Source organism: Rattus rattus, chromosome 7 (genome assembly GCF_011064425.1).
Source record: "Rattus rattus isolate New Zealand chromosome 7, Rrattus_CSIRO_v1, whole genome shotgun sequence".
NCBI classification, from domain to species: Eukaryota; Metazoa; Chordata; class Mammalia; order Rodentia; family Muridae; genus Rattus; species Rattus rattus.
The window spans coordinates 46,493,528-46,513,991 of record NC_046160.1 but is presented as its reverse complement, the minus strand read 5'-3'; the positions used below and the strand labels follow the sequence as shown (position 1 = coordinate 46,513,991).

The 20,464-nt window shown below is 49.0% G+C and overlaps 1 protein-coding gene and 1 pseudogene across 8 annotated transcripts in view; one reads left to right on the top strand and one right to left on the bottom strand.

The window, feature by feature from the left end:
* Positions 1-14,431, bottom strand: part of Atxn7l1 (ataxin 7 like 1) — a 219,487-nt gene extending 205,056 nt beyond the window's left edge. For 6 of the 8 annotated variants that reach the window (XM_032907636.1, XM_032907627.1, XM_032907628.1 and 3 more), the window contains exons 1-2: positions 14,216-14,431; positions 13,627-13,695 (exon numbers count right to left, since the gene is read on the bottom strand). In XM_032907636.1, coding sequence (XP_032763527.1) covers positions 13,627-13,695; positions 14,216-14,396 — 250 coding nt within the window. In that variant the 5' untranslated portion in view covers positions 14,397-14,431. The remainder of the gene's footprint in view (positions 1-13,626; positions 13,696-14,215) is intronic. The other 2 variants (XM_032907630.1, XM_032907632.1) reach the window with 1 other exon arrangement.
* Positions 14,432-18,618: 4,187 nt separating this feature from the next.
* Positions 18,619-19,652, top strand: LOC116906049 (annotated as a pseudogene).
* Positions 19,653-20,464: the final 812 nt, after the last annotated feature.

Genomic DNA, 20,464 nt, shown 5'->3' with positions numbered 1-20,464 from the left:
ACTCCACTCCAGTACCTCCTCCCCTCCTCCTGGCATGGCCTCACGTATGATCCTTCTGCCTCTGCCTCTGCTCTGCCACACAAGTGCTAGAATTTCAGGTAAGTGCCACCATGCCTGTTTTGGCTTGTTTTGGGTGTTTGTTTGTTTTGGGGGGTTGTCTTTGTTTTTGTTTTTATTCTTTGCTGGCACCTCAACCCAGGGCTCTCTGCACGCAGAGCAAGCAGCCTAACAACTACCTATATCCAAGGATCTCCAATAAATTCCATGCGTACATCAGGCTCCAGGACGACAGTGCCAGTGGCCATGTTGCTGACTACTGCCCAAGTTGTTGTTCACACTGTATTCGTACTGTGGACTTGTTAACAGGGCAGTAACTAACCTCCGCTCGGATTCCACCCAGAGCTGGACACGCAGGGATGAGAATTCAGAAACAAACCGCTGGATGGGATACAACTTCTAACAGTTTAAGATATTGTAGTATTGATAAATTGACGCCCAGCACCATTTTATAAGTTTGTAATTAGCAACTTTTTTGAGTAGGTTGCTAAATATTCGTTACAATTACACTGACAGCAGTGGATTAACTGTAAGAACCTTAAAGTGTGTGTGTGTGTGTGTGTGTGTGTGTGTGTGTGTGTGTGTGTGTGTGTGTAAGAGGAGGGGGAGGAAGAGGGAGAGAGAAGGAGAGGGACAGGGACAGGGAGAGAAGGAGGGACAGAGAGAGGGAGAGGAAGAGGAGGAGAGAGAGGGACAGGGAGAGGGATGGAGAGAGGGAGGAGGAGATCGAGATCTGCCCCAAATAGAGAAAGCAAGATGTATACAATTATCACTGAGTCAAGGGAGGTTGCTTCTTTGCAATACCCATGCAAGTCTGCAGAGGTCCATCCCATGGATAAAGCTGTGGTTTCTGTCTGGTCCTGATGAATTTCACCTTGACTTTCTTTTTTTTCCCCAACAGCAGCTTCCTGGGGAGCTCACATCTCCCCAAAGGCCTTTGCAACTCTTCCCTGGAACACTGATTCTCCACATTCCAGCCATTTCTCCTGTCTCTATCTAAAGTGTCCTTCCTTCCTCCCTTCCTCTCTCCCTTCCTCCTTCCTTCCTTCCTAGAACTTGGCTTCTACAATACAGCCTTTACTGCTCCACGTAGAGCCAAACCCGAGCAGCCCCTGCCCTTAAGTCAGAGGTCTCAATGACCATAGACTAAAGTCTCATCACTGGGGAACCTGAGCCCCACTCCATCCTCTGGGAAGTGTCGGGGACCCCAGTGAGCTGCATGGTGAGTTCCTAGAGGGCAGCTGCCAAGGCTGTTTCCTCCTCAATACCCCACAAAGGGCCCAGCCCTGTGTCACCCACTTCCTGGGTGCTCAGCGGTTTCCTGCTCAGCCAGTGATACAGGAAGCACCCTTCACACACAGGAGCTCCATTAACCTGAGTCTGCAATTTGCTCCATGGTTCACCTAACCCAGCACAAATTCTCCAACCGGAAGGTGAGAACCAGATTATTTTAAGTGCAATTTTCTTCCTTCCCCAAATTAAAATAGAGGGTCCCTTGAGTGTGTGGGATAATGCTTCTCACTGTTTTAAAATCCGGGGTCGACTAACCCCTAGCACTGTTCTTCTTGGAGCGTCCCCTGTCTCCGAGCTTCCACAATGATTGTGTCTCACAACACACACACACACACACACACACACACACACACACACACACACTTGAAATGCCAACACACCAATCCTCAGTCTTGCCCTCCCCAGCAGCTTAAGAATCGTGGTGTTCACACGCAGTGTCTGAAAGTTGGTAATTAAAGGGAAAGCCACCACCCAGCCGGCTTCTAAGAGGAATCTAAAAGAGTGGTTCCTTTTAGAATGCTGGCCAGAAAAAGTAGGTCAGAAACATGGAGTCTGTCGTGGTCATCCTACTCCCCGTGTGAGGAAACATCGAATCCGGGCAGCCACCCCTGATGGATGCTGAGGGGGTTCCGAGAAATCCCCTGCTACGGAACGGGGATCTCACCGAGTGCCAGAGCAGCCCCACGCAATGTGGTGCTCACTGAAGAAGGAAACCCATCGCTGCAATGTATAGCATGGTTTTTTATAAGATGAAGCTCTGAAAACTCAGATGTGTTAGCTCAAGAAAACACGGTCATGATGTGGCAAAGTAAGGAATGGAGGTGAAGTGTCATTAGGCCTGCAACGTGTGTGTGTGTGTGTGTGTGTGTGTGTGTGTGTGTGTGTGTGTAAATTTTATATATACCTTTACAATTAACAAGGCACAATGCAAACCACTGTGCTGTGTACAGTGTACCGTGTACACTGGCGTGTACACAGGTGACTGATGGCATACCACTGTTTTCTGTGTGAGCATCCGTAATGTTGACATTGAATCAGAAGATGCAGGTCACCTCTGAACGCTAAAAGAGGAACTTCCTGGCACTACAAGATGATTCCACGGGGGAGACACATGCCATGTCAGCCTGAGGAGCTAAGTTTGATTTCTGGCACCCATGTAAAGGTGGAAGGAATTAAAGAGTTGAGGGCCCAAGGGCATAGTGGATCCAGCCTGCAGCACAGTGTCCAGAGGAACCTATAGGTCATACAGCTCGAGATGCTGGGAAGGTATTTCCAGGCTCAGGCTGGTCCCTCAAACAAGAGGGTGAGTATGAGCACAAGGGAAGGGACTAGAGAAGTAGAGTCAGAGGAGGAAGAAGTATGGCTGGCCCGGGACACCTATGAGAAGCAGCCTACCTTCTGGGCTAGGTAGGGCCTGACTGATTGCAGGTCCTGGATGGCTGTGGTACCTTGGAAGTAATGAAAACTGTTCATTTATTGTACCCCTGGTAAATGTAAATTTGGGGGAGATTAACTTTGAGGTTTGCAGGGAAGGAGGAGACAGAAACATTGAACACTAAGCTAGTATAAAAGTCGGGGTCACGGCGGGCAGGCTACCTCAGGATGGAGACCTGGAAAGTGGAAACCAGAGCCGCTCTCAGAATAAGAGGCACGCTCCAGGCAGGAGCATAAATGATGGGTCAGAGAGAGCACACATCTGTTCTAACTTTTAAGTGAAGAGAGTGTGGGTCCACAGAAACACCTGAGCAGGGCTAGAAGATGCAGCTCTCTGAGGACAGAGAATGGGCACTCTGCCACAAAGCTGGGGTTAGTAACAGACACACTGGTGTCCATGGAGGGAATGGTAAGGGTTGAGCAAGCAGCAGGCTCCACAGACAGCAAGAAGCCACAGGAGGAGCGGGCAGAGGAGGAGAAAACACACATGGTATGAAACATGGCCTTCTCACAACCCCTGGGTCCTCTTCCAGCTAAGGCAGGAATATTCAACCTTTTGACACTGTGTTGTGACACTGCCACCTACCAATGTGTTGAGCTGTAGTCATGGCTAGCCTGGGGTACACTTGGACCATAGGCAACAGGTTAAACAATCTGCTCGATAGAAGTTCCGTGTGGAGACCAGGGAGACCCTTCATCTGTTCAGACCTGATTTTTTAATATTCTGGGGCTGTCTTTGCCACTTAGCCTTTTGTGTCAGCCTGTGGGAGCGTTCATCTGCGCACATGTCCTGTTTGGGTCTTGCTGTGCCTCTGCTGAGGGTGGTAAGGAAGAACAGAACAGGATATGAGATGCTTCAGGGGATGGGATGGAGGATGGGGAGGAGGTCAACTGGTCTCCTGTTCATAGGTAGCCACACAGGGCTTTATTTACTCCAAGGTAACCAGTGGCACTTTCCAGTGACTCACTTCCTTCCTCCTAGTATGGGCATGATACTATGAAAGGTGCCCTGACGTTTACCAGGAAATTAAGAAAAAAAAAAGGACCGCCAGTCAGCAGGCCAGGGTGCCTAAAATCCTACACAGGGGAGGGGACTGCAGGAATGGCAACAGGAATGACACATGCTAGCCATTCTTTGGTCTCTAATGAGGTGCGGGGGTGGGGAGCAGGGAGCAGCATCTCCAGGGCCAATAAGAGCATCATAGGCACAGTGTTCAAGTGGCCCTGCTAGCGAACAGCAGCTAAAATCCGGACTGACAGGAGCTGAACATGGCTACCTCACCCTGTGCTCTCGTGGGTGGTGCATTCTGTGTCTTTCTCAGCCACTCCAGTCCAAAAACCTTCTTTATCACTGCCCCTCGGAGCCAGCGACAGCTAGGGCACGCTGTGGCTGCAGGAGGCAAAGGACTTTCACACCCACTTAGCAGGCATATCACCATCTAAAGGACACCCTGAATGTGGCAGGTATCGGAAAGCTATCTGCACTCCGTCATCCAAAGGAGCACACCCTTCACGAAAATACTAGCAATCCCAACGCCAAGAGCAAACTGAACAGCAGCTAGAAGATGTTCAAAGGGGGGCTGGGGAGGGGGGCATCATCACTGTAGATAGATGGCCCTGGAGTTGCTTGGCAACCATCTTTGCTAACACCTTCTTCTAAAAAGGAACAGTTTGCATCAGCTCCTGTGCCTCCCTGGGGCCGGTGCTCTGACCACACAGGCCCAAAGCTGGGGCCTTGGGATGAGAAAGCCCATGGCTGATGGGAAGCCGTGGGTCTGACAGAGACAAGGGGGACGGACAGCCAGTCTCTCTGCACCCGTTCTGCTGAAGGGACACAATCCCCCGACGGGGCTGGGCTAGATGAGGCAAACCATGTGTGCAGGTGCGACACTAAGGAAGGTCCTCGCTCCATCCCTGCAGAAGCCCACATGAGCACCTCTTAGTGTGTCTTAAGTGTAGATGCCATGTGCCTTGCCTCAGTCCTGCGCTGTTCCAAGAACGGGAGACATGAGAGCCCTGATTAGAGCACAGATTCTGGAATCAGTCGAACTTCAGTGTTCGAATCCCAATTCCCCTGTTTTTCAGCTGAACCATTTGGGTAAACGACTCAACACCTCTGAGCCTCAGATCCCAGCTTCTAAAATCCAGCTAAGAACAGGATTTGCTTCACAGGGTGATCAGGAGGACCCCATGACAGCACACAAATCTGGTCAGTGTCTGGTGCTCATTCAGTGTCCTGACCCATTCCTGAAACAATCTTGATGCAATCTGTTCCCCGGAAATGACGGCTCAGATAAGACAAAGAGGGGGACCTGAATATGTGGTAAAAAAATAATAATAATAATAATAATATGGCCGTAACCACAGCTCATGTTCCTGAGCACCTATAGGATGCCAGATAGTATCTCATTTATTTTTACAGCAACTCTGAGAGGAACTATTATTCCGTTCTGAAAATGAGGAAATTAAATCTGAAATTAACACACAGCTGGGAAATGGCTGAGTCAAAATTTAAATACTGCTGCATGAAACTCCCAAGGCCCCCATGCCAATGAACTCTCTGTGTGCAGTGAAATATACACAGCATAGCGTTAACCGCCGTAGCTATTTTTAAGTGCACAGTTTGGTGGCTTTAAATACATTCGTACTTCCACGGAACCTTCCCCCCATCCCCCTATACCTGGAACTTTGGACCCACTGAATCCAAACTTCACATTTCCAGCCTCGGCCACCATGGCGCACCATTCTAGTCTGTCCACACAAACATCACTCCTCTGGGAACCTCACAGATGCGGACGCTGGCCGCATCCGCCCTTTTGAGGCCAGCACATTTGGGGGCCGGGGGAAGGGACTGGGAAGTGAAACCTGGGCCTTCTGCATGCTCTCCGATGCTCTGCTGCTAAGCTGCACCCCCAATCTTGGTCAATATCCTTTTCTTAAAAGAGTGAACACCAGCTTGGTGAGGGGATGTGTCCCAACCATCTACCATGACAACGCTGTCACCCGTTTGCCCTGTCCAGGACTCCTTGACCTATTGGGGTAGTAAGACAGGTCACACTGCTCCCTGCTGAGGGTGTCCTTTGCCATGGATGTCCACAAACTCAGAAGTCTGCTCTGCAGAAGTCAATACAGTATCAGGGCAAGCACTTGCATGTTCCCACTTCAGCTCACTTGTATCTTCCAGGTTATAGCGACCCCGAACCAGTTTGTTCTGTCCTGCCAAGCATTTCGTCCCCTTCCTGACATTAAGCACAACATGCCTTAAGATTAGAAGACGGAATTGTGAAAAAAACAAATAAATAAACAAACCAAAAAAAAAAAACCCACGAGGACAAATTGTCTACAAGAGAACAAACGATCTACCCACAGGGGAGTTCCAGTTTTCTTTGCAAGAGCTGGGTACACCAGGCTAAACCATCAGCCAAGTAGTATCCTAGGCCTCCGCATAGGCCCACTTGCCAGAAGGGCCTTCCCAAGTTCTCACTATCAGTCCCAGTGTCTTAGGGTTCAAAGTGAGGTCCACTGGGCAGAGGTAGCCAGTATGAGCCCTGCCATAGATCACAGCAGGGAGCCTAACATTGCAGGATACTGGACTGAGTTCTAGAAGAGACACACAGAAGTCGGCCCTTGCCATTCGACTTCTATGACATTCCACAAGGGTCCAAGCCATTGGCTAACACTACCCATTTCCACGTAGCTTCCATGACAGCTACGTTTGACTTCCTGAATGACAGCTTTCCCTAGACGTGAACACTAGACTGCTTGGAGTGGGGTTGGGGGTCGTCAGATAAAAAGGATAGGATTAGGACCAGTTCTCATGGTTGGTTGCTGCCAATGGATGTCCACTCAGAAGGATGTCAGGGGTGAAGCTGCAAAGGAAGGCCAACCCAGAGGGAAGGAACATACTCTACAGAGAAGCATGGAGAAACTAACATAACTTTCTCCCATCGGCGGTGCAGCAGAGACACCAGGCTTCTGCCAGCCAGTAACGGAAAGGGGTCCGCATGACCATACAACCCTAGATGACGCTGTGAAGCACGGGACATACAGGTCAGGAGCTTTCGAAAGCCGGGTCTGGCCTTGCTCTCCACACTTCCCAGTCCTCAGCGTGGAGATCTGGAAGCCAGCTGCTCCGTGCTCTTCGAGCTCAGCCCCATTTCAGGCACATCCCCTGGGTAATCAAACTGCAGAGAGCGCCAGTTGTACTTCCAGCCTGACTTTCAATATAAACTGAAATCTGAATGCTCTGCCAGGGTTTCTCTGACATCAGGGGCCGCTGAATAATAAATGCCATCATTATCAGAATCCTCCTCTCGCCATGGCGAGGCAGGACTGGGCCAGTCAGAACAGGACCTGCACCCCACTGTTCTCACTGCTGACTAGAGACGGAGCCACCAGGCCCTCTCTGACTCTTCGACTTAGCCACAGCACTGCCAAGAGCCACCGTCTATTTGACCTGTTGGGCAGTGGGTAAGGTTGACTCATATATGGGCTGTAGGCCCAAGACTAGGAATAGCAAAATATCCCTGAATTCATCTCTCACTAGTTTCCCGTGTTCTTATCTCTCCAGCTTCATTTTATTTCAGTGACTTTCTACCAGGTGGCTCTGCCTCCCTGAGGGACATGTGGAGACATTCTGGTGTCTACATTTGGAAGTGTGGAGGGCCACTACTTTGGAAGCCAACCGTCAAAGGGCACAAGATGGTCCCTGTCGCAAAGAGATACCTGAGTTAAAATGTCAGCACTGTTGCTGGTGGGGAAACGGGCGTTCCTCTCTGTTCTGCTGGCTTCGCCCCAGCAATAAAACCATTTAACTTCTAGAACGTTTCATAATCACGTGCACTTTGGGCCTTCACACAGACCATTTCCTCCAACTCCACCTTGCCCAGCTACACACTGTGAGAACTTCCATTTATCCTTTGGATTTTAGCCATAATAAAATCTCTTCTGAGGGCCTAACCAAAATCTGACCCGCCTCTCATGTTTCTCTGTCGGGACACCTGTCACAATCACTGTGGCTTTTTGTGATGTCTGTAGTTGTGGCCAGGTAGGGAGTCCCAGTGTCAGCCTGGAGCAGGCACAACAAGGAGCGAATTCTAGCGTGTGGCAGAAGCTGAAAAGTCCAGCACCCTCCCATACACAGGTACCTCAGGAGACCAAGGCTTTACACTATCGGTAACACCAGCAAACTAACAAGACACTCGGTCCTCCAACACAGACAGAATCAGCAAGATGCCAGACCACGGCTGGGAGCACGGTCTCCTAGTCTGGGGGGATATGAAAGGACATATGTATCTACTTCAAGGCACCTAGGATATCTTTGGAAAGATACCAAAGCCAATGGGTGTGCGAGAGACGTTCCAGTGAAATTGAAATATATATAAGACTCTTGAATTGTGTAACTCAGAGATTATTTTGAAGAAGCTTTTAGATGAATTTAAGGTCTACACTTCAGAGCTAAAGAATAAACAACCACAGCAAAAATTCATTACTCTTTCAGAGGTGAAGGCCCGGTCCAGCCTTTAAGGAATTGTATATGGTTTCCAAACCTGCGGATTCTGTCTAACTTCCTGTTCTGGAAGGAAGGAAGGAAGGCAGGCAGGCAGGCAAGCCATATTTCTGGCTTTCTACCCAGGATTTGGGTACATGGAAATCCTTGTTAGTACAAAGAGACACTCATTTCGCAAACTTTCTACTTCCCAAAGTGGAGTGGACGGTCTCCAAGCACCCTTCCTCAGCTCACCCGCTCCCTGCATGTCAGCTAGTAAACCCTTTTTTCCAACACATCACTTCTTTTCTGCATTAGCCTCAGCACCTTAGCTGCTCTCCTGTGTCCTGCCCTCCCATTCAAGCTGAGAGCCACGGCGATGCCAATGAAAGGCCAACATGAACACATCTTGCTGCTTCCAGCAAAGGAGGGGAGGGCAGGTACAACAGAGAAGGAAGTTAGAATTAACAGTGAAAATCAGGTTTATCTGTGTGATCTGCAGACTGAGGCATTCCCATCTCCTATTAGCATAGATAACAGAGTCGTCTATGTAACGATAAAGACGCTGTGGATAGTTTCCCATAAATCTCCATGGCTCCCCTCTCTTGGGTCATAAGAATACACCATCTTCCCAGGCCAGTAGTCATTTTCCTCTCTAAGCTGGTCCTTTTCAGTCCTAACTTCTGAGCCCAGGCAGAGCCCACTTCCACGTTCCCAGCTCGTTCCCGTCACTTGGGCCTTCCACAGCAAGCTTTCTCTGTTCCCGCCTTCTCTGGGACCAGACTCATTTCACATTTACCTCCACCAAAGGAAATGCTGGGAACCCTAGAACACAGCCTACTGCCCAAGTCCGAAAAGCCCAGAAAAGGTCCTTGAAGAACTTATTCTTCCCCATGATAAAATGAAACAACTTATCATTTGAAATGTATTTTTCTAGACCTCCGAAGCCATCAGAAAGGAAAAAAAAAAGAGAGAGAGAGAGAGAGAAACCTCTTCATGTTCAGAAGCCACGAACTGCCTAAGTATTTTTCTCTTGCTTTTGACAAAACCCGCTTCTTAACTGTAGTATATGAAATACTCTATGTCCACAGAAATTGTTTTTAATCATTAAGCTTTATAAAATTATAACGCGCATTACTCTAAAATTGAAGTTCTTCGTACAAAATGTCTTTTTACCACAGATGACTCAAAAATTCATGGTAATTAAACTAATACCTAGTTTTACGGAACTAGTTTCAGTAATAAATGATGGTAATATTCGCAATAATAAAAAGGAATAAAAGCAGGCATGCAGTCAGCTCTTACGATACACTGAGCTCTCTCCTCTTACCTCTGTCATGCTTCCTAGCGGCCCTGATAACATGTTTTACAGTTAAGGGCACTTCTGAGCCACGTGGACCCCATTCTTTGTGTACAGGTTGGTTTCGTTTCGTTTGAAGTTTGGTTGAGACCCCGAGCAATGAAAACATCTTCCCCAACTGAGTGAGACTTTGCTTGGGAAGTCTTCAGGCCACACCCAGGCTGGGTAGAATAGTGTCATAGTCAGGCTTAGCATAGAAACATGGCCTTCCTTGGAATTTTCCATCAGCTCGCATAGTTCTCATGAAGATTGGGCCAGCAGGGTTCCTTAGAACGTCCTCTGAGCAAAGCTATGTCTTGACAGACCCAACTGAGGCCATAGTCTTCATGGGGAGAACACATTTGTGGTCGGCATTCGACTCAGGCCTTTACCTCTCTGGAGTCTGGACTGAGAGCATCTCCTCTCCTGGGGTCTGGACTATATCTTTCGCATCTGTGAGGTCTGGACTGAGCCCCTCTCCCTCTTGTCTGCTCGGGTCAGGACTCAGCCCTCCCATCTGTGGGCTCTGGGACTCGGCCTCTCTTTTCTGCTGTGGTCTGGACTCAGGTCCTGAAGGCCCCAAACTATTCACAACTGTTTCTAGTAAGCAGATTACACAGTTGGTTTGCTTGGTTGGTTTGGTTTATCTGTTTGTTTTGTTTTGTTTATGATATTTGCAATGAGTTAAACTTTAAAAAAAAACTGAGGAAATATACCCTGTTATCCTCATTATTTCTGAAGTCATTTAAGGTGGTTTTTTGTTTTGTTTTGCTTTGTTTAAGTTCCTTTAGAGGCAAGTTGTTTGGCTCCACTGTATTTTAAAGGTTGGGGCAGTCACTAGGGAAGCCTGGGTACAAAGGTCTCAGAGTGACTATGGAGGGCAGTTAGCCCCAAACCCCTTGCTTTACATCTATAAAACCAACCCAGAGAAGTGAGCCCCAGGGCCTAAGTGAGAAGCTAGCTCCCAGTTCTCCCTGGTACACCTTTCAGTGAAGCTGCTCCAAGGCAACCCTTACAAGATCAGGCCCGAAAGGAACTAGCAACAGTTTGCAATTCAAATGCCTTTGCCGAATTCTCTGTGAGTATAATTTTAAAGGGGATAAGAAGAGCTGACAAGAAGAGTCTTTATGGAGACTTCGGGGCATCCAGCTAACAGCCCCTCCTTGGCATAGGTGACAAAGCAAAGGAAGGTGAGTGGGCCAAGGGATGCAGAAGGAATATGTCAGTTACCGGGTTACTCAAACACTCTGGCGCTGCCTGCAGTGTCTGCCCCAGCAGTGGTAAGAAACCTCGGGAGGCAAAATGATTCCGATTTCATATTTCCAGCCTAACTTCCCTCTCTGAGTTTGGTCTAAAAATGATTGCATGCCATTGACGCTCAGAAAAGCATTATTCACTATAGTCAAAAGGTGGCAACGACCCACATACCCCAGCGGATGAGTAGTATGTGCCAAGAGGAGCATGAGTCTACCTTGAAAAGTCATAAACTGTGCATGATGCAACATAGAGGAACCCTGAAAACACCATGCTAAGTGAAACAAGCTTAACACACGAGAGCAAATAGCGTGAGAATTTGCTATGAAGAATCCAAAATGGGAACCTTCCCAGATACAGAAAGAGAATGGAAGATCCCAGGAAGATGGCAGGGGATATGAGAAGTCATTGTGCATGTGACGGTACATTGTATAAATGAGTTTCTGCTGAGACGGTAAACAGACCGGGAAATGAAGATTGGCGATGGTTGTAAGACACTGTAAATATACTTAATACACACTGGGCTATGTGCTCAGAAAAGCTTACAATGGTTGGTTTTATGTTATATACGGCGCCACAAGAGTATGTCCTGCCATCTCTCAATTACAACCCTAAACTTTTATTCTTTTATTGCCATATTTCTTCTCAAGACCTGCTTCTGGCCAACAGCACCATGGCCAGGCATGTATGTTCATAAACACAGATGCAGAGTCCCACAAGGGCCGCGTTGCATCCTGCAATGATCCTCCACAAATATCTGCCCACCCTAAGGCCTCCAACAAGATGGCCCAGTGTGACCACACTCTGACACAGAGCCTCAGACCAACCCTTACATTCTCACTAAGGGACAGGCATATGCTACACTAGGAAGACCTCAGGAACTTCTCATTTCTCATTGTCACCCAAGGCCACTCCACCAGGCCCACAACAAAGAGATAAAGTCCATGTGTGGCTGTGTAACTGCATGGGGCACTGAACAGCAGAGTGTCGGTCATGCAAGTGCATTCAATTAGAACCAAAGCATTGTACCTTCACAGGACAGAGGATATATTAAGCAAGACATAGCATCTGTGACTTCTGAAAGAAAGAGAGCTTTTCATTTTCCCTTAAAAGAATTCATTGCTCGTGCAGCAAAGAGAATCTGAGAACAAGAGTGGCCGGATGTAGATGGGGTGGCAGGAGGGTCTGAGTTTTGTGGGCTACGGTCCCAACCCATCACCCTGACCTGCTGCGTGCCAGTCTTGTGAATGCCACGGCCTTTAGTCAACTTTAGCATGTAGGGTTTTGCACCTTCAACATGGAAACAGTGCTGGTGGTCTAAGAGCTTAGCTCTCTAAGTGGCTCAAGACCTCAAGAGTTTCCTGTGAAGAGAGACAACCACTGGGGACCCCTTCCATTGCCAACGTACATGGACATTTAGCACAAACAAGCTGCCACTTGTAGGAAGCCCACTTGACACCACTCCCCCCGTGCATCCTAAACGCACACATCAAGATCACGCTAACATATTTAGAGGCAAACATCTTTAGAATAATGTTTTGTTCCCAAAGTACTTAATTAGCAGAAACACAGTGTCTGAGAACGGCCCTCGAGTTAAAATGAAAGCATTTTAATGCCCAGGTTCTTTCTTGAAGCACCAACGATCATCTTACTGGACAGTCAGGAAATGACGTGGCGCTGAAAACCATCTTAGGTGTCGGTGCACAAGTTCCAACTTTCCAAGCAGGTTTCATCCACCTCTGCACGCAACACCCCCTCTTCACCAGGGGACTAGGCTGCAGAGCCAAATGGCTTCTCTCCCTTCATCGTGGATGAGCAAATGCTCCTCCAGCCAAGTTACGTCTGAACTTTCCTGACACGTCCCATTACTTCCTTCTGCCTCTCTGTGCCTCCCTCCCAACACCAATTTCGTTGGGCCAGTTCTGCATACAAGACTCCAGATAGTGCATCACGATTCAAGTGAACCCATCCTTTCTTTAAGCAAAAAGTGGCCTCCAGAGTGGCTCCATTGGAAGTCAGAGGCCAGAGTGACAAATGGTGGCCTTGCAACCAAGGATCGCTGACTTACAACAACCAAAGCTGTACGGTGATGCCCAGGCCTGGCATTAAGGCTTCACTCATGCCCAGATCTGGGATCATCGTCCGTTCAATGTGTCCCCTTTCAGGTATCATATTTTCATGCTGGGAAACACAGATGGGGGCTTCGGAGCGCAGGTTAAAGATCTGCACATATTGATACCCCTAACCCGGGCCACTGTCTACAGTCTGTGACCAGAAACAAAATGTTACTTGCAGCCAAGGCTTGCCATGTGCAATGGTTTTTTTCAGTGAGAGTGGAGAAGTAGCTGCTGGAATGACCGGCCATGTGGGGTTCATTAAAACTTGTGAATTTACATATGAGGGAGGCTGGAATGCTTGTGAAGGGGAGCCCCATGCCTCACTCGGGAGTTCCAAACCCCACCGCCACCATTGGCCCATGGTGCTCCAAGAATGGCAGACACCATCAGGAGGTTTAGATGTGGACTCTAGCGGAGTGCAGTAAACTTCTGTCTTCCACAGCCTCCCCCAGACTGAAAGCCCCCCCCCAGTTGTATTTATACTTGGAAGGAAGTTAACAGTGAAGCAGTAGTCACCTGGGCGTGCTCGATTTTTGACAAGCCTTAGTCACTCTGTACCCAGCAGAACAATTCACATTCTATTCCAAAGCCTGTGAAGACTATGCCACACAAGCTAACACTAACATACCAAGAGCTCCACTTACCTTCTTTATTAAGCCTCATAACCTCCCTGCTTTTGCCACCCTCTTTTCCAGCCTCTTCTAAATCTACATCTGCAGATGAAAAAGAAAAGGAAAAAAGAAAATGAGGAAAAAAAGGGGGGATGCCAAAGTCAAGGGGGGGAGGGAGAGTGTTTATTGACAAACAGATCGATCTAAATACTGTATCTGAAAATCTTGCAAAATTTGACAATGCAACATTTTCTCCCGAGTCTGGGTTTTCATCTACCTGGCCCAGATAGGTACCCCCAAAAAAAAAAAAAAAAAAAAAAAACTATGCAAGCAGCAACAGAGTCGCCTTTTAAACAGACACCACCGTGGGGCTGCGAAAGCCCACCCCGCGGGCTGCTTGCCCCGGAGAGCCAGGCACAGACAGACAGACAGCCTTGCTGGCAACCGGGCCTCTCTGTGCTCTGATGGTCTGTGTCTGTGTGTATTTATTTAGAGAGAGAGAGAGAAGCATGGAGGACGCCGGGGGCCACTCTCTCTCACACACACACTTTTTCCCAGTGGCTCTAGGTGAATGGAAAGGTTACAGGATAATAAAAGGAGGAACAGGCGGTGGGGTTCTTACTGTCGGAGCAGTGTAATTTGGCGGCGTCGATCCAGGAGGACCAGGGTTTGCCCAGAAACGCCTCCGGACTGGGCACTTTGCGGTGCAGTGTCGCCATTGCTGTTCCTTCTTGTTGCTTTTTCCCTGTTCCTTCGGCAGCAGCAGCCGAGAGACACGGGATTCGAGAACGCTCCGACGTCATCTTCGGAACGTTCCGACATTGAGTGTTCTGAGAGGGGGAGGAGGGCGGCAGAAGAGGCGGGAGGCGGGGCGCGCTCGGCCCTGCCGGGCCCTGCTGTGCTGCGTGAGGCCGCTGGGGGCGCCAGAGAGGCGCAGAGTGCGCGGGGCCGGGGAGAGCGCGGAGTCCAGCAGGCTGAGAGCAGAGCCTGAGTGCACCGCTGGTTCAGTGGGGCAGGGGCACCTCGCAAGGAGGCTGCACCCGGCCGCCCTGTCCAGCCAGCAACCCGGAGACTGGTGCAACTCCGGGAAGAAGCAAAGGTTCTTTCGCCCAGTCGCCGCTGGAGGACCGAAAGTTTTGCTCGCTGCAAATCCCTTCCTCCCAAAGTCCCAGTCACCCACCGCGCGACGTCCTGGAAGGATCCCGGAGGTTTAGTGGGGACGAAATCGGCTGGTTTGCACCCCTCCATCCTTATCTCTCAGGACAGAGCGGGAGCTCTAGCGAGTACACCTCCCAGCTACCATCCGCTTCACCCTGTCTCATTTCTCGGTGAGCCTTGGAACCCGATCGCTTAGCAGATGCCTTCAGGAAGCAGAAGCAAAGGGGAAATGGACTTAACTCCAAGAATCAGGTGAGTGGGGGCGAGGGGAGTGATCATCCCATCCCGAGCTTGGCAGGCAAAATTCCACAGTCATTTTGCTCTGGTTCCCAGGGGGTCTGTGCGTTGTGTGTCCCAGCTGGTAGAGCCACCGCAGAGACTTTGCTCCGCGCACACCGGACTGAGCGAGCTCAGGACTCTGAGTTGATGCTAAGCCCTTCCCGCAGATCCAGCACTTCCACTGAGCAGGTTGGCCAGAAGACTTCGCATCCCCCACCCCCACCTCCCACCCCCGGGAAACTTGACTGCCAGAAGCGTGGACTCCTGGAGCTTTGAGAAGTCTCTTCTGACCCTAGGGTCTGGTAACTGAGACCTTAACATATCCTGTTATCTATCTCTTTTAAATTGTTTGCTTACTAGGAATTCCCTAAACTGTATAGACACCCTTACCCCACAATCAATAACTTTTCCATTTGTAAAACATCCTTCCATTCTTACCACTGCTGTCCGAGGAGCTCTTCTGCTCCACACCGAAGCATTGCTTGCTTCTGAGCTGTATTCTGGTGGGGCTGGAACGTCCTGGCACTCTGCACCATGAACCTCGAAACCTGCATTTAAATGGGGTGATGAAGGAGCATCTAGAGGCTTGTTTTCAGCTGTGATGTGTGTGGGAGTGGGCCTGCTTATATCAGACATAGATAACTCTCCGGTTTTTTTGGATGGATTGCTACCTAAGGTGCCAGTGGATAAGGCATTACCTCACTTTAAATACTTGTGGTTTGGGAAATATTTCTCAGATCTTAGATGAGCCAGGCACGGTACCTGACATTCTCCACCGATGCATCTTTTTAAACAATATTGTGTCTCATGGATGGACCCATTGCCCAGGGTCCGGGAGACAAGGGGAGATCCATCCCGGTCTTTACAGAGCTGCAGTTGGAGAAGGATCACGCTTAGCTCTTCAGGGAAGCTGGGCACATGCACAGTGATACTAGACCAGTGTGAAAATGGTGTGGACGTTCGTGGCTGGGCCAGTTCCTTGGAGGAAGTGGACATGAGCTAAGATTGTTCAGAAAATGTGTCACCAAGAAAACGGAATCTGCTCTTCATGTTGGAAATTGGGGAGGTTTTATAGGAAGCTGAGGTCTGATCTTGCCAAGGGAAGAGGAACCAGGCAGAACCTTGGGTAAATATAAGCATGTGTGGTACTGGGTGTGGCTTAGCTGTGTAACCTCCTGTGTCCTACTAGGACCATTGTCAGGAGCTAGCTGGGGGCATGTTCCATTCAAACACATCCCTAAACTTGCTTAATGATCTTTGACTTAAATGAGTCCGTCCACCCCATCTGCCACCCTCACTAAATGTCCCTGAGCATCTCAATTTGTGAGGACTTTGCTACACACACCATTAGTTTTTCTAAGATTTCTCAGCACCTGGAAGGCAAGTATACCACCCAGCTTGCTGGTTGGACCATGTTGTCACTTGTTCCTGCCCCGCTGCCAGGTGATGGACTGGAAACAGGACTAGCATGAAAGATGCTCCTCGCCCCCTAGGAACAGCAGTTGGAGAAATTTCAGCTCTCTGCCAGCTGATATCACTAGAGCCCAGCCATGAATGAGCTGGGGCACGATGAATAGACTCTGCTGATACATAGAATCGCAGGAAAACAGGACATTTGCATTCTGACAGGGCAGGGCCACCTTCAATGGCAATGTGTCATCTGCCTTACAATCAATCCCCCTGCTCCTGGCAGAGCCAATGGACTCCAGTCTCTCGGGCTCTTGACCACTGTGATGTGCACAAGAGTTCTGTACTCCCTGTGGCTCGGACTTGAGTGGATCCTGCCCCTGTTCCTAACCACTGTCCCTTGCCAGGGCCACTCAGGAGCAGTGGTAGTAGCCCTTTCTTACTCCTTAGCAAACATGGGGAGAAACTGAAAATTGACGTACGTGTAAACATTGAGACAAAGCCAGCCCTCGTTACTTAACATGGTCGGGGGAGGGGGGGTTGAGGGAGCCTGAGCTAGGGCTTGAGATCAGAGGCATCCATTGCAGTGTGGCCATGGGATTGAGATCCTGAATCTGACTTAACCTCAGCTTCTTGATCTGTTGAATGGGCCCCCAAACTGCTGTTTTCTTGGAGTTAATGTATTAAGGGAAATTCGGAGTGCTGATCCCTGCAGATAAATAAGACCTGGTTCATAGTGAGTGAGTCATAAGACTGTTTGTCACGATTCTTCCATCTATCTACCTACCTATCTATCTATCTATCTATCTATCTATCTATTATCTATCTATCCATCTCTATCTCCCTACCCCCTCCCTCACTTGCTCCCACTTGTTACACTTGATTTTGGTTTGTGTTTTGTTTGCTTGTTTCTGATTTGTTTTGTTTTGTTTTGAAATGGGGTATCACACTATACCCCAGGATGGCCTCAACCTCACTGTGACCTCACAGCAATTGTCCTGCCTTGGCCTCCCACACTGGCTGCCCCTTTCTTTAGTCAGGATGCGTGAGATGCTTGGGATAGCAACTGGCAGCTGGAGAGAGGCCAGCATGCCGATGTGATTTTTGTCCAGAAGAAGTTCTGAAACTTCTGTCCCAAACATTACTGATTGGCACAGGATAGACCTTCCAGTATAGAGTAGACCCCTGCAGGAGCTCTCCCACTGGGGACAAAGCTGCCTTTGCCTCTTAGTAACGAGATCTCTTGATACAGAGCAAAACGGGATCTCTATACATTGCTTTTGTCTTCAAATTTCTTGTTTCTTACGAAAGAAATTTAATATTGAGTTCTGAAAATTAATTTCCTTCTGGTAATAGAACGATGGATCCCAGGGATTCCCATTGTGCCACAGTTCCTTTGGGCATTCTCTCTCCTGTTTAGTTGCTCTTCTCACTGTGGCAAAGCAACTTAAAGAAGTAAAGTTTTGTGGTGGTTTGAACTCTTGGTCCCCAGTGGGTGGAACTATGTGGGAAGGGTTAGGAGGTGTGGGCTTGTTGAGGAGTTGTATCACTTTGTGGTGGGGGGGTCTTTGAGGTTTCAAAAGCTCAGCCATTGCCAGTTAGCTCTGTCTAGTGAATATATTTCAAGATGTGAGCACTCAGTCGTCATTTAAATGCCATGCCTGCCATTCCCATGATCACCATGGATTCACCCTCTGAAGCTATGAGCCCCAGATAAGGTCATTTAGAAGTTGCCTTGGTCTTGGTGTCTTATGACGGCAGTAAAACCAAGGCAAGCTTATTGGGGTTCACAGTCTAAGGAGTCTGTCCCCAAACCTGATATCACTTTCCATGGCATTTTCAATACATTGACTGACACGTCTATTATTATAGGTGTAAATGATACCGCTGTGTATATTTAAGAGGTGAATCACTTTATTTTGTGGTCATTTTCCCTGCACTTTTTTTCTGTGTTTCTGCCTTGGGGTATGTACACATACATGTATGTGGAGGCCAGAGGCCTACCCATGCTGTTTCTCAGGAGCTGTCCACCTTGGGTTTGGTTTTGTTTTGTTTTGTTTTGTTTTGTTTTAAAACAGGGTCTCTCGTTGACATTTGGGTCTCACTGATTGGATTAGGCTTGCTGGACAGTAAGCCCCAGGGATCTGCTCATCTTTATCACCCCAGTACTGAGATATAAGCATGGATCACCACACCGGCTTTATAAGATGGGTTCTGGAGCCTTAGCTACGCCTCCAAGCCAAGAATGGCTGTGTCACTTTCGACCAGGTCCCTGGACCTGAAGAAGGGCGCAGGTGGATCCTGGCAGGGGGCTGTGTGCAGTAGGAGGAGCCGGCACCCAGCTCCACTGTCATCACATCACGCCAGGCAAAGAAGGATGACTTCCTGCGACACTACTCAGTCTCAGACCTTAGGACCCACCCCAAGGGTTACACCAAGTACAGAGTAACCCCTCAGTTCATCTCAAGGAAGGACCCAGAGGATACAGTGACTTCCATAAGCTCCTTGGGGACTTGGCCTATACTCACCACAACCTCTTCTGTCCCCTAGAGGAGTTTCCTGCTTTCCCCCATGCCCAGGTGTTTGGTGGTTTGAAGCCCCTGAGATCCAGGAACAGTGCAAGGGTACAGAAGACTTGGTGAGCTTCATAGTACCCATCCCTGCACTCAACAACAGCCCCCAGCTCGAGTTTTTCCAGGCCTTCTGAGGTGTCTTGGGACCTGCAAATCCTACTACCACCACCCCCATCACCCCCATCCCCACATCACCTCCTGATGAGGCCCGGCTACTCCAGCCACTGCCTGTGGAAAGAAGGGGCCAGGGGGAGTTGGAGGTGTCAGTGGATTCCCTTCCATTCAGCCCTGCCCAGGCAGCCTTGGATCTTCTCTTCAGGCCCCAGCCTTACCCACACAGGTGAGCTAGCAGCCATGGAGGTACAGTCCTAAAGGCTGGACCAGGAACTCTGAGAGCCATGAGGACGGGAGGAGAAAGAGGCTGAGGATGGAGAACCTGCCCCAGCTTTCCTCGGCCATGCCACAGAGTTCATTACTCAAGCCCTGAGGAATGAAAAGACTGGTGCATATGCTGCTGCTCTCCAAGGTTACCAAGATGGGGTGCACGTCCTGCTTCGGGAGCCTCTCAGGTGTGAAGATGTGAAGAAGAGGGCAGCTGAGTACCTGAAGCAAGCAGAAACCCTTCAGGCACACCTGCCCTGAGGGGGTGGGCCCTTCCTGGGATGTCACTCCAGCACGGCCAGCCTCCTCCTCTCCTCTCTGTGGGAGTTGGCCTTGTAACCCTAGGGACCTTATCTGTATTAACTGTATTTCAAGTGTGAGAAAGGCAAAGACTTCTCAGCTCTGACCTGCCTGCCTCTTTGGAATCAGACTTGAACTTCTGGTCCTGCCTATCTGTTTTATGTCAGTGGCATCCCTCTTTTTTTTTTTTTTTAAGATTTATTCATTTATTATATATAAGTACACTCACTGTAGCTGTCTTCAGACACACCAGAAGAGGGCATCAGATCTCTTTACAGATGGTTGTGAGCCACCATGTGGTTGCTGGGAATTGAACTCAGGACCTCTGGAAGAGCAGTCGGGGCTCTTAACCACTGAGCCATCTCTCCAGCCCGAGTGGCATCCCTCTTAATCTGTCAGTTCACCCATCTAGATCCAGGGTCTGTAGCCAGACATGGCCCACTGCCTTTTTTTGTAAGACTCTTGGCGGTCTGTCTGTCTGCCTTTTTTCCTTCCTTCCTTCCTTCCTTCCTTCCTTCCTTCCTTCCTTCTTTCTTTCTTTCTTTCTTTCTTTCATGGTTGGAAGGAAAAGGATTCTTTGACTAGTGAAAATTTATAAAACGTAAATACGTGTGACTAAAACATGTGCTTGACACAACACACACACACACACACACACACATACGATTGGTTCTGGAAATCTTACTCAGACCCTCACAAACCTTTACCAACTGAATCATCTCCCCAGGCCTGCTTTTATCATATATACTGTCACGTGGCATTACATATGGGAT